The following is a 12,966-nucleotide window of genomic DNA, read 5'->3' as shown; positions in this document are numbered from 1 at the left end:
CAATTCGAACGCCAAGAAAGGAAGGTGCTGTAGTGGAGGGATATCTGACCACGGGGCGTCGCACATCCTCGCCGCCAATCGTAAAAGCGATTGGAAGATTGGTGGCTCAAAAGAACTCGGGTGAGATAAGGTTAAACGTGTAGGAAAACGTATTTCAAAGGGGGTACATAGACGGAGGCCACCGATGTGTCCGTGCGGCCGAGGCGGACGCGGATAGCACAGACTTCCATGAGGCCCATGTGTGGGGAGGCCGCATCCAGGACGGTGTGGGGCAGGTTGCTCCGCACATAGACGGCAGCGCGGGGCCTTTCCTGCGGGTGGGAGGTGTCCAGGCAGGGAGCTGCACTGCAGGTCTGAAGTGCGCAGCTAGACCAACCTGCATAGCCCGTGTAACCAGGGAGGCGGGCAGCATCCACTGGGACACGGGTCTCCTGTAATGCAAGGACATCAAAATTGAAAGTGCCCTGCAACAGGAGGTCCTTGAGGTCGGCATGGCGCACCCGCAGGGAATTCACATTCCACTGCAGGACGTGCGGCCTTGCCCTAGGACCTTTACGGCTGGCCATGATTGCCGCTGGAGGGGCTCTCTCCAACGAGAGCTGCCTCACGCAGCTTTCGAGCCCCTGAGGTAGGAAGTAGCTGTGGCAGGAGGGTCTGGACGGCCAGCCGCAAAGCCGCCGTCACCGACTGCTGGGCGTCCGGGGTAGCGGTCGGGGTAGGGGCCGGGATCCGGACAGCAGGTCGGGGGAGCCTGGAGCTCCGCGACTGCAGGGCCTGGGCGCAGCTAAGGCCCCTGGCTGTCGCGGGTCCCGGTTCCCTGTTGGGCTGCTGCTGTTGGCGGAGCTCGGCGGTGACGGCGCGGAGGGCACCAGGTTTGGCAGTTCCGCGAAAGGCAGTGGTCGCCTGGCTCTGCTCCTTCCAGCGGGGACAGGCGTGGTCTACTGCTCGGTGGCGCCCTCTGCAGTGTAGGCACCTGGGGATCTCGGCAGTGCAACCCCTGTGGTGGTGGGGGCCGCTGCATAAGGTGCAGCGCTGAGGTCTCGTGCAGGAAGCGGCCACGTGGTTGTACCCGCCGCACTGGGAGCACTGCAGGGGCCGGGCCTTGAAGGGACGAACCCGGAACTGCAGTCCAGCAATCTGGACCCGTTCCGGGGGGCTGCGCCGAAACGGATGGTAACAGCGCCACCGCGGCGCCGGATACTCAGGATGTCGACGGAGGCCTCTGTGATGTCCGCGATGTCCTTGTCCGGAACCGCCGGGTGGCAGGAGGCTGTGGCGATAGCGGTAGCGGCGTGCGAGGAGGTGGGGACTGGCCGAATGTGCCTCTTGCGTGTCGTGGAGAGGGACGGCCGGGCCAGAGATGCTAGGCAGGAGTGGCGGGGAGGCGGCCAGCGGTTGCCGAGGTGGGTAGGGTTCCGTCTAAAGTTGCGTGGGCGAGAGCGAGGCTGGGCCAGCTGCTGGCTGCTGCGACAGCGGGTCTGCAGCGTCGTAGAGCGGCAGCGGGCAGTAGGAGACGCCTAACTCCGCCCGAATTGCAGCGCGCAGCTCGTCGTACGGCCGACTGCCCAAGGCAGGGCAGGTGATCCGGAACAGCAGGTCGGACGGGAGGATATCGCAGAGGACTGCGTGTTTGAACGGCTGGATGGTGACGCCGTTCAGGAACACCGCAGCTTCGAACTGAGCAAACCACCCGCCTAAGCCTTGAAGCCGGAACGCCGGAAGCGGCGGGTAGTGGGCTGGGTCCTGCCAGTAAGCCATCCAGAAACGCAGCTGAGGGAGAACGTGCGGCTCGACGGGTCACCAGATGTGGGAAGTCATTGGATGCTGAGGGACAGCGATGTGTTATTGTCCGTTGTCCGGGTCACCAGATGTGGGATGCCATTCTGCCGAAGGACGAATCCCAACATAAAACAATAACTGTTTGTTAGGGAGGGCAGCGGATCAGCATTCCAACGCTTACAAAGAGAATTTATTTGTACACCAAACAATATTTAGACACGAATAGTGCATAAGGTAATCTCGAAACCACAGGAGCAAAAAAAAAATGGTCAAAGCAGTTACCAATTCAGACAGAAAAAAACAGGTACCGAAAAGGCAAAAAATCTGTGTACAGTAAATACCATAGCACAGCCCCTTTACAAATTCAACATACATCTCAGTACGCGGTGGTCACAAAGAGAATTTATTAGTACACCATACAGTAATTAGAACTTAATTGTACATAAGGTAATCTCGAAACAAGAGGTGCAAAAAAATGGTCAAAGCAGTTACCAATTCGGACAGAAAGAAACAGGTATCGAACACGCCAAAAATCTCTGTACAGTAAATACCACGTCACAGACTCTTTCCAAATCCAACATACATCTCAGTACGCTGTGGTTAGGCAAAGGAGAAGGTGGAGTGAGGAGAAAGGGCGGGGGAAAGTTACCATCTGCGTACTACACTTGTACTACACACCCACGCCACGCTCGACCGGGTAGCGGAAGGAAAACAGCCGCTTTTCCCAGCCGGACAGCCTGTTTTTGTAGCCGCCGTTGGTGACGCGTGCCTCTGGAGACGCTGCGGTGGCGCTGTGCTTCATCGGCAACGCAGTCCAGCGCGTGGCCATGTTACGCTGGGCCGGATGATAACAAGGCGGAGGCTGCGCGGAAATGTGCGCAGAGTGTGTCGTCACATCTCTTTATGGCACTCCTACAGCTATCGCATTAAAAAAGAAAGTGTGATTGTTGTCTCGTACAAGACACAATAGCTACGTTGCACCCTGTTAGTATTAAGCTCCCTACTTGAAAAGCACACGTACAGCAACGCCACCTGTATCGCTAATATTTCAGAGGCATGAAAGAAGAAGCAGAAGACGACCGCGTGAACGTTCCTTCCTAGAGCCGTTTCGTGACGCTCGCAAGAATCAATACGTCACCAGCCAAGGCCCAGCGAAGCCTACTCGAACCCTTGTAAAGACGAGCGCATCTTCAACAGCATCGGTGCCCTGATGCAGCTGGAGGCAGTGAGCGGAAGTTCCCAGCAGGCGCTGGTCGACCCTTCGCGGCAGAACCTGCCTTCCCAACGTTCGAATGTGCACCACCTGGGCAGCCACAAACGCACCCTGACAGCCTTCTGCATGGCTGCGGCGGCGCTGACGTTGCAGGTGAGTTGGCCGTCACTGGGATATGCGCTGGTGTGGGAACAGGCAGTAAGGGTCAGCGCGGCCAGTCTACGCGAGCCAAGCTGTGATGGAGGCGTTGCACTTACTGCTTTACAGCGGTAGTTGAGGGACTTCCTACCGAGTCCAAAGGTCATCGAAGTGATACCTGTGGCAGAAAACTCTTCGCACTGTTAGCCGAGAGAAAGGTCAAAGGCCATGCGGAGAGGTTATATTGAAGACAAAAGCGCAAATAACACGAGCCAAAAGAAAAGTCATATACAGAGTCAGGCATAATTTCTGTTTGGCTACAGAGCATGTCCACTTAGATCGGAAGAAATGATAGATCCGAGAGTTACAAGGTGCACGACGCGAGAGAGCAAGCAGCCCTCGTTAGCTGTCTCTTCCCCTGCAACTGCGTTACTATATAAGGCGTAAGAACGTAAATCATGATTGAAATGCACTCTGTACGTAGAACGCGGCTGCAACAAAGCCTATAGCAAAAATTGGAGGGGACACTTAAGTTCCATACTAAGTGTATGACGCAATAGCGTAGTGGGTTAATTCCATATCTGCAGAAGGTCTTTCTGTACTCTACATTCCTAGATCCCTCGGGGTTTTCACACACCACCTGGCGCAAAGATGCAGCGGTTAAGCGATGCGCCATTGCCCTGAGATGGCAGGTGCTGTCATCGGTGGGCCTTGAGCCGCCCATGTTGCTCTTCCTGAGCGACCAATCATATACTTAACGGCCACCTGCCACGGTGAGCAGTTTGCTAACTAACCGATGACCAGGTTGTGATACCGCTGCAAGTCATGTGACCTACGCGGTCCACCTGCCTCCTAGGTTGCTCTCTGGGCGACACCTGCCAGAGTCATATGGTCGTGAGTTTTCGCTCACAACGTCGATACTGACAACGCCTACACCGGAAATTCTGGACAACGACAAGCTTTCTCCTGGCCTGGTGATCAGATTATTTGGGTTGAAATTCTTGGTAATTGGGTCTTTGACCCCACCTTGAGAAGTTGAAAGTACCTTGTGCCATTGCGCTATATATGGCCATAGATGCCCATGTGCCATAAACAAATTCATATGCGTCAACATCATTATCAGCAACATTTTCTGGACAACGGGGCTTTTAACATTCACAGCTCGTCAGTACAGGCAGACGCTCATGTTTCTGGCTTTTAGATATCTAACTAACAATTGTGTCACCTTCTGACGCGAAGAGAGTGAAGCGCCGTCCCTCGAACCCTGTGGCTATTATGAACGTGCATCGGAGTCATAAGAGACACAAGACGAAGCCCATTCGAGAGTCCATCTGCAGTCACGCGATTCAGATCACTATGGAAATTGGGCGAAGGGGTAGCACATCTCGGGTGTCACTTCACAGCCCTAGCGCGACAAGCCTAGGAATTTCCTTCTCTCCGACATGCCGCCGTATTGTACACGCAGGCCATCTGAACACACCACACGTAGTCCCCTTAGCAAGTAGCTTAGCTGACATTAAAGTTATGAAGTTTATGACGGGGATATTTTAGTGGAATATGTGCGCAGCAGTCCGTGCTGAGATTCTGTATAGTACACAGTTTCTTCGAGCAAGACTGCCCGGTAGACTTCAAGACAGAATAAACTAGACAGTTTAGTTGATTATGTGAAGCTTGTTGGTGCGAATGCGCCGAGAATTACGTAAAATGTGATTCTGAAATGTTACTTGCTCACGGTCTCAGAAATCTGGTAGGCTACATACACTTCATCCATTTCGTCAGAGAAGAAATTCCAATAAATGCTTCGAAGAAATAGAACTGCCTCATCCAAGACATCCAAGAGGCACCCATAGGTCCTACCCTATGCACATAGGTTAAGAACCTGAAAATGAGGTATTTTCTAGTGCCTCCAATCCAAGAAGCAAGCCGGGGTGTGTTAGTTCAGTGTCATTAAGTTCGATCAATGCGATTCAAATGTGTTGCGCCGACACATCGGTGTGAGGGGAATTCGGTTTCGATCTCAATTTTTTGCGCAGGTGGCGCTGGTACTGGTGTTATTTCGTCCGACCAAGGTGACCTCTGAGGAGGCGATTTCTTTCAACAGCCTCTCTGAAGTGAGTACTAGAAAGAAATAAACTCTGATGTGCCTCTGTGATGGTGCTCGACAGTGTCCAAACAAGAGCTGAGCTTCGATTAGGTGTTTTTCGAACTCCTATAGACCGGTAGACTTCAATTGGCTAACTGGTCAATTAATTGCCGATTAATTGAGCTTATGCTATGGTCGTCAAGCAGTATCAAAGACTGAAAATTTCAGTCGGTTTGTGGAGGGTAAGGAAAGCTGATTCCCGTTTTTAAGCGGGAGCTTAGTTTCTGGTGAAGGCATTGCTTGCTGTGGTTAAAATGCGCTCACATAACACGTTTGTCGCCAAATCACAGATCATCGTTTGCTGCTAAAATAAGAGTTCATTTCAAAGAAGAAAACTTCACGCTCAGTGCCGTTCAAGTCTGTCCTCAGTCTAGCACTGCAAACGAGCAACACGCAACGGCGCAGTCTATGTTTGTATCCCTCAGCGACCATTGTATCAAACATTTTTAGTTGGCTTCAGTAACCGAACATTCTGTGGCTTCACTGCATCGCAAGACTACTTTCTGACCTACGCCAGTAACTTCCTCTTCCCACTGCCTTCTCACGCTTTCAGTATTGTCTATGCTGTCGCCCTCCGCTCCACGTCTTTCACCCACGTGCATAAGCTTGCTTTATCTTAAAAACCACCGTACATGCAGTCACAATTAAGCTGACATGCCACCCGTCAAGACTGCTACAAAATGAAACGCCGGTAGCACAGACGAGGCATGGTCCCTAGAAATGTTCCCTATATTACGGCGTGGGTGGGACATTGCCGAATACTACCAGGACAACGTTCTAACAAGACTACTTATTAGAGTCATCTTACCACTGATTAGGCTGCGCTCTCTATTGGACGGGCCACGAATTTTCACTCATATATGTGGCAGTAGCCGCTTTTTGTCAGCAGAGTCTGCTCACCTGTTTTACTACAAGGTTACAACAACACACGACTGCGACGTCGTTTGAGACAGACTTCTGCAGGTCTGTTGTTTTAACTGAACTATGTTTTTTGTGGCACGCAGCGGAGGCGTCAGGTCGCGGACGACTACTCTGACGGCATGGGCGACTTCGACATCGGTGATGGCCCACCGGCGACCGGCGGCGCTTCCTCCGGCCGGCAGCTGTGGTGCGTCTTCGAGCCCGGCCGCGGTGGCTACTCGCTGCGCGACGTGCCGGTGCCGTTGTGCACCGTGGTGCTCTACTGCTGCGTCCACCTGACGGCGCGCGGGGTGCGCTACAGGAAAGCAGAGGACGAAGGCCCCGACGGGGTGGACGCATTCGCATCCCTGCGGCGCCGTCGTCTCAACCTGCCGCTGTACGCGCTCTTGGGCGACGGCGTCCAGACCACAGCGGTCTTCTGCAACCAGGTACACGTCTTTCTCGTCTTCTGCAGCGATGGGTATGTGTTTGCTCTTTGTGAAGCAGGACATTGCGTGGTATATATTAACCATTTCCACGCGTTTCCATGGCAGCTGCAATGGACGATGAGGTAAACTTTACTTGAAACCAGAACAATAGGGCCGAGTGAATAGGAGTGCTTGCTGAGACGGCATCTGTTGAAAGTTTACTTATGAAGGAAGCACCCATACGGAGGATTGGGTGTGGAAAACAGGGAGAATAATTGGCAGCGTAACATCGGAATAGAATGTGTACTGTATATCTACCCAGAACACATCCACATGGTAACCAAGCACCCAGAATCTGCAAAGGACACATAGGTGCATTAAAGTGAGCTGTTTCATACTACCTGAAGTCGCTAACATTTGTGGGGTGAGGAGAGTATCTGTCCTTGGAGAAGGACTTGTGCTTGTTCAAGCTAGCGACGGTGGTCTGCACGCAAGCGCCCTAGGAGATGTGGGCAAAAAAGACGGCTTGCGCAGTGGTTTCCTACCATGTTAATTGACTATCCATGACAGACCAGCTTTCCCGTCAGTAGAAATACGTTACTAAACCTATTGCTCTTGTCAACGAAATTTTCACCTCAAAGTGAATTGCGGCGGTGGATTTCGTTGGGCGCTGACAAATGAATGCCCTTGTGTCAACGTACTATAGCCATGCTGAGGTATCAAATGTAATGCAAGTCCCTTTTCATCCCGTCGTATCCATGCGAATGATCTGACGCAGGTGCGCGGCTCAACCACGAACGAACTCAGCGCTCTGGCCGGCACGTGGCTGCACTCGAAGCAGCTGGACGGGCTACTCTTCTTCTACCGGTCTCACCGCACGTCCACGGCCACGGACGCCGAGTTCTTCGCGCACATGGGCCGCATGCGGGACGACCTGGGCCGGATGGGGCTGTTCGTGTCGGCTGTGGTCTCCTTCCACAGGGAGCAGCCCAACGGCCCGCTGTCTCCCAGCAGGTCTGTCCATCACCCTTTTCGTTCTGCTTTGTATGGCTTCCGCAGCGCATCCCAACGCAAGGTTTAAAGATTGGCCCTTAGACGATAGAGCCAATGAATCAATGCATTAGAGCTCCTCCACCTCTGAGTCGTTGGACATCATGGAGGTCTCATCACAATTTCGGTTCGAACGTCACCACATGAATGGCGCAACAAGGAGTTCGGCCAGTGGCGAGTACACATAGACGAACGACATGCATAGGATTCAAGAAGGCCCTTGGCTTATTGCGTGCGCCATAAGGCCGCTTGATGACGTCGCCCTATTTTTCTTTTCGTTTCATCGCTGGAAATTCCTGTGCCATCTTCGAGCGCACACGCACCACTGGCATTTCTCGTAATGGCACTAGTTAATGCTCTAGCGTTAAAATAAAATTTTCAAAATACAAGCACTGGGTCATAGAGTACACCTATACTGGAAGACGAGATTAGGCCTGCTCCACGCGAAGTCAGATTCGTCCACAGTGATTCCCGGCGTGGCCATGGGGGGAGCAGCGTGCTGTCTCTGGTGCAGGACATCGTGGTTCTACGCACGCACGACTTGTCCCCTGCCCCAGAGGGAGCGGCGGCCTGTCCAATGCCGTTCGCCCTGGGTGGCACGACGCAGGCGCCGAGCCTTTCACGGCTGCTGGGCGACCTTCAGGAGACGGTGCCCTACTTCGAGCGGTCAATGGCCCCCCGGCTGCTCTTCAGCGTCACCTTCGAGGCGGCCAGCTACTTCCTCAACAGCTCGGGCTCCTTCCGAGTGCGTCTCTCTCTCCTTATACATGCTTGCCTCCTCCTGCTCTTCTTCTCTTGGGGGGAACCTTTCATTTGAGTTGAGAAGAATTAATATATATTCGGGCAAACAGCCCTCTGACACAAAAAATTGCTGGAACTTCGTGGGGATGATGGTTAAAACTTGCACTGGGTAGCTTTAGGGGAGAGTGGAGTGTTTTACCGCTGCCTTCCCTGGGTGGTAGTCCTTATTCAAGGACACCGTTGGACGTAGCCGCTACCCACGTTCTTTGAACCAGAGCCCTCTGGGACTCCAGGTCCAAGCAGTCGGACAGGGTCGCCTCCCAGCCCTTCTCTGCTTGGCTGGCTTATGCTCTTTATTCCCGTATTTTTTTGGCAGGCCCGTACTACATGATGTGCGTCTGCGCACGTGTTACAAAACTTTCAGTACCTCGAAAAAGTCGGGTCTATGTGTTTTAAAATTTCGGAGCTTAGAAACTTCCTGGCGAAAAGAAATATTAGTGCTCAGCCGCCCAGTTTAAGGCAATAATCAGCGAACGGTGATAGGCATTAACCACCGAGAGGTCTGGAGTGGCAGGCCCATTTTAGAATTGTCGAAGCGACTGCCTTGTTGAGCGTCTCGCAGGCCTGTTTTGGCGTCTTTAAGCTCTCGTGTGTACTTGGCCTTCCGCTTGTGGTTCGATCGCGTTCCCGGCACACTTCACGGACTATATACGCCGGTTGAGCTTCACGATGCAGAGGCCATCGTCGCTGCAACGCTACACTTTCACTATCCTATGCAGAATCTTCCGAACTGATTGCTAAACACCGGTGGACCGACCAATACAAGACGGAGCAAACGCAGGGCAACAGCAGCGTATATCGTATACGTGGGGTCTAACGCCCCGACTCGACATGTGCGCAGGAAGGCGACCCAGCGGTCAAGATGGCGACCGGCTTGAACTACTGGCAGATGTGCGAGATGGCTGCCAAGATGGGCTACAACCACCACTATTCGCGCCACGGCGACTGCCAGGTGATGCACAAGGACCGCTTCTGGCAGGCCGGTTTCGGACCGAACTCCTTGCGGTTGTTCGGGGCCACGCGCCACTTCGCTGGCGTTGTGCTCTTCGCTATGCACGCCGACGACACCAGGGGTAGCTGCGGAGAGCCGAACGGCCTGGCCAATCACGTGAGGCGGTCGCTCGACCAGTTCGCTGCGCCCTCTAAGCCCGCCAGAAGGGGTTAGCGACGACGGTGCTTTGCGGCAGCTGAGATTTAATTACGAAGTCTCTTCTTTTGTCACTACACGTGTGCAAACCTCTGGCTTACCACAGCTACTTGAGCAATAGCGGTGCATTGCTTATCGTCCACGCTGTTATGGACGCAACTTTAATAAAACAACGAAAAACTTGTTCAAACGCACGGATGCGGCGGAGGATGGCATGTGCAGTCTATCGCTTAATGGTGAGTTTAACCGTTTTCATCATTTTTTCTTCTTTGTGCATCGATGATCATTTGGGGGCAAAGCCATCTGTCGGTCTATCGATGAACCTTAGAGTGGGTGCATATACAAGGCGGGAGAGTAAGGTGCTTTGCGGTGCATCTATCAAGAGTATGCAAGCGGTATAAGCCAACAACAACACGTTTGTTGTATAGGACAATGCGTTCGTCGGTTGCACGGCACAGATCGCACACATTACACGATTAACACCTTTCCTGCAGCAGATTTGGCAGAGTGAGCGAGACGTACAGTACGCGGAGCGAACAGGGTGCTCCACAACAGGATTCCTTTATCCCCTTATTAATAGTAATTGAACCTCCTTTTATTAATGACCAGTCATTCGATTCGATTCGTCTCGTCTCGTATAGTCTTGTGCAGGGCACAATTTAGTGCGAGCTTTCCATTAAGCGAAACACTCTGTATATGCATGTGAAGCTTGCAGCGCCAATAACAAAGAACAATGTCGTACAGATGATCGACCGATGCCAAAGCTGGTTCTCCTTGTCAGCAGTTCTATTACCTTTACGACCGCTAAACCTCTGGCATCGGATAATTGCAACAACATGACAACACCGAGAGTATCTTGCCTTTGTTTTCTTCCAGTTGCGCCCCACTCCTCCTCCTCAACGTGCTCCTCCTTCTGAGATGATGGCTTCCTTCGTTGGTGCAAAACAATATTCATGCGTTATTCTGGGAGATATAAACATAGACCTTTCTTCCAATGACTTGCACGCCAGCGAACTAAAGACTCTTCTTTCTACATACAATTCCGAAAACAGCATACGCATGCCAACAAGAATAACCACACAGAGTGCAACACTGTTAGACGTATGCGTAACAAATTTAGAACCTCATGAATTCTATTCTGGAGTGCTCTCATCTGACTTGAGCGACCACTTGCCATTATTTTTGATTGCGGTATCCCAAAAGAAAACCAGGAAAGACCCGGATGCGCTGCTTCATACGCGTCGAAAAATCACTGATGAAACTCTGCAGCGCTTTGCTCGTCTGATAGAAAGAGTTGACTGGAGTGAAATCTATAAACAAAAAGACGCTAACAAAGCCTTCGATATATTCTTCACCTTGTTACGTTCCTCGTACGATGTGGCATTTCCAGAAGAAAAAGTCATTTCTCGTAGAAACAAAAAATTCCGAAAACCATGGATGAATTCACTTCTTTACAGCCGCATAAAAACAAAGGACAAAATGTACCACGAATTTTTGCACAAAAGAGACCCAGGTTTATTTTTGAAATTTAAAAAGTACCGGAACGCACTAACATCCGATCTGAAGAAAGCTAAGGCAGAATAGTTCCATAGTAAATTCGATAGCATAAGAGAAAATCCTAGAAAGGTGTGGGATGCAGTAAATACACTCACTGGAAGAACTAAAAAGTGTTTAAATATTACTGAAATCACCATTGATGGCAAGATTGTGCGCGGTGATGCGCTCGCCAATGCTATGAACATGCATTTTGTTAAAGTAGGCTCGAATGCCTGTACAACAAAGAATTGCACTGATCAGTCAGTATCGACCATAGCACCGTTATGCGAGTCAATTTATATGCGCCCAACAACTCCTCACGAAGTAGAAATGTTAATAAACAAGCTTAAAAATAATGCTGCTGCTGGAATCGATGTCATCGGCCCGATTGAGTTGAAGTATATATCCGCAGTGATATCCGTTAGTTTGGCCTTTATTATAAATCTTACGTTGTCCACAGGAGTCTTTCCACAAAAGTTAAAGGTAGCAAGAGTCACCCCTATATATAAAGGCGCGGGCCCTGAAAACTTAGCAAATTACCGCCCTATACCCGTCCTGCCAACGCTTTCAAAAATTTTTGAAGGTGTCATTCATAACCGATTAGTGTCATTTTTTGATAAACATAACATTATTACAGAAAGTCAATATGGTTTTCGAAAAGGGAAATCAACAGAGCAGGCTTTGTTATACATTAAGGATAAAATAATTTTTAACATTGAGGATCGAAAATACACTGTAGGACTTTTTCTCGATATTAAAAAGGCGTTCGATTCTATACAATACAACATCTTACTACACAAATTATCTATGTACGGTGTACGTGGTGTTGCCCTGCAACTTCTATCTTCTTATCTTTATGATCGATATCAAATAGTACTCATTAATGGCTCAAGTTCATCACAGTTAAAACTAACTCAGGGTGTCCCACAGGGAGCGATATTAGGACCGTTGCTCTTCCTCGCGTATATTAATGATATTGTGAAAATACCTGAATCACCAGAGATCATTATGTATGCAGATGACACTAATATTTTTTTCACATCGCATGAGATAACAGCACTCGAAACCAAAGTAAATAACTATCTAGTGCACTTGTCCAGCTGGCTGAAGGAAAATATGCTAGAACTGAATTCAAAAAAGACAACATTTATCGTATTTCGCCCAGTTAACAAACCACTGCACAAAAGAATAACACTTAAGTTTGATGACCAATGTATTTCCTTGGTTAAAGAACAAAAATTCCTTGGCGTATGGTTCCAGGAAGAATTGTCATGGACGCCACATGTGAATCATCTAACAAATGAACTAGCACGAACCGTAGGATGTTTATACAAAGTAGGGCACATAATTCCTCTATGGCTAAAACAATTGTTGTACAACTCCCTGTTCTATTCAAAACTAATATATGGGATGATGGTGTGGGGAACCACAACAAAGGGCAATTACAATAAGCTCATAATACTGCAGAAAAAGATATTACGTTGTTATGAAAATTATTATTGACGTTACCAGCTACTACAAACTTCTCCTTTGTTCTTAAAATATAAAATGCTTAGGACTGACCAGCTATACTACTATAAACTACTTCAGTTCGTACAACTCCGGAAGCTGCACATTTGTGACAGGGAAGAAAACTCCACTTATCCTTTCCGACACAATAAAAGACGCATACCAAAAACTAGAACCAATTACGGTAAACAAACAGTTCCTTATCAAATGGCTTCGATTCTTAATAAACTTGAAGGTAACTTGAATTTCGCATCTAATATTAGCACATTCAAAAAGCACATTAAAGATGTCCTAATAATATCAGGTGTTTTGTACGGGGAGT

The 12,966-nt window shown here is 50.0% G+C and overlaps 1 protein-coding gene across 1 annotated transcript; it reads left to right on the top strand.

Annotated features, from left to right (window-relative positions):
* The first annotated feature begins 2,867 nt into the window (after positions 1–2,867).
* Positions 2,868–9,756, top strand: LOC144135125 (endochitinase-like). Its single transcript, XM_077667874.1, has 6 exons — positions 2,868–3,145; positions 5,164–5,241; positions 6,278–6,622; positions 7,380–7,615; positions 8,147–8,396; positions 9,294–9,756. The coding sequence occupies exons 1-6, from the start codon at positions 2,990–2,992 to the stop codon at positions 9,615–9,617; spliced, it is 1,389 nt and encodes a 462-aa protein (XP_077524000.1). The 5' UTR covers positions 2,868–2,989; the 3' UTR covers positions 9,618–9,756.
* Positions 9,757–12,966: the final 3,210 nt, after the last annotated feature.

Source organism: Amblyomma americanum, chromosome 5 (genome assembly GCF_052857255.1).
Source record: "Amblyomma americanum isolate KBUSLIRL-KWMA chromosome 5, ASM5285725v1, whole genome shotgun sequence".
Classification (NCBI taxonomy): domain Eukaryota; kingdom Metazoa; phylum Arthropoda; class Arachnida; order Ixodida; family Ixodidae; genus Amblyomma; species Amblyomma americanum.
This window is presented reverse-complemented; position numbering and strand designations above follow the sequence as displayed.

Coding starts and splice junctions, on each gene's coding strand:
- LOC144135125 (XM_077667874.1), top strand. CDS start 2,990: ATGCAGCTGGAGGCAGTGAGCGGAAGTTCCCAGCAGGCGCTGGTCGAC. Junction 3,146..5,163: donor CGGCGGCGCTGACGTTGCAG/GTGAGTTGGCCG, acceptor TTTTTTGCGCAG/GTGGCGCTGGTACTGGTGTT. Junction 7,616..8,146: donor GGCCCGCTGTCTCCCAGCAG/GTCTGTCCATCA, acceptor TGGGGGGAGCAG/CGTGCTGTCTCTGGTGCAGG.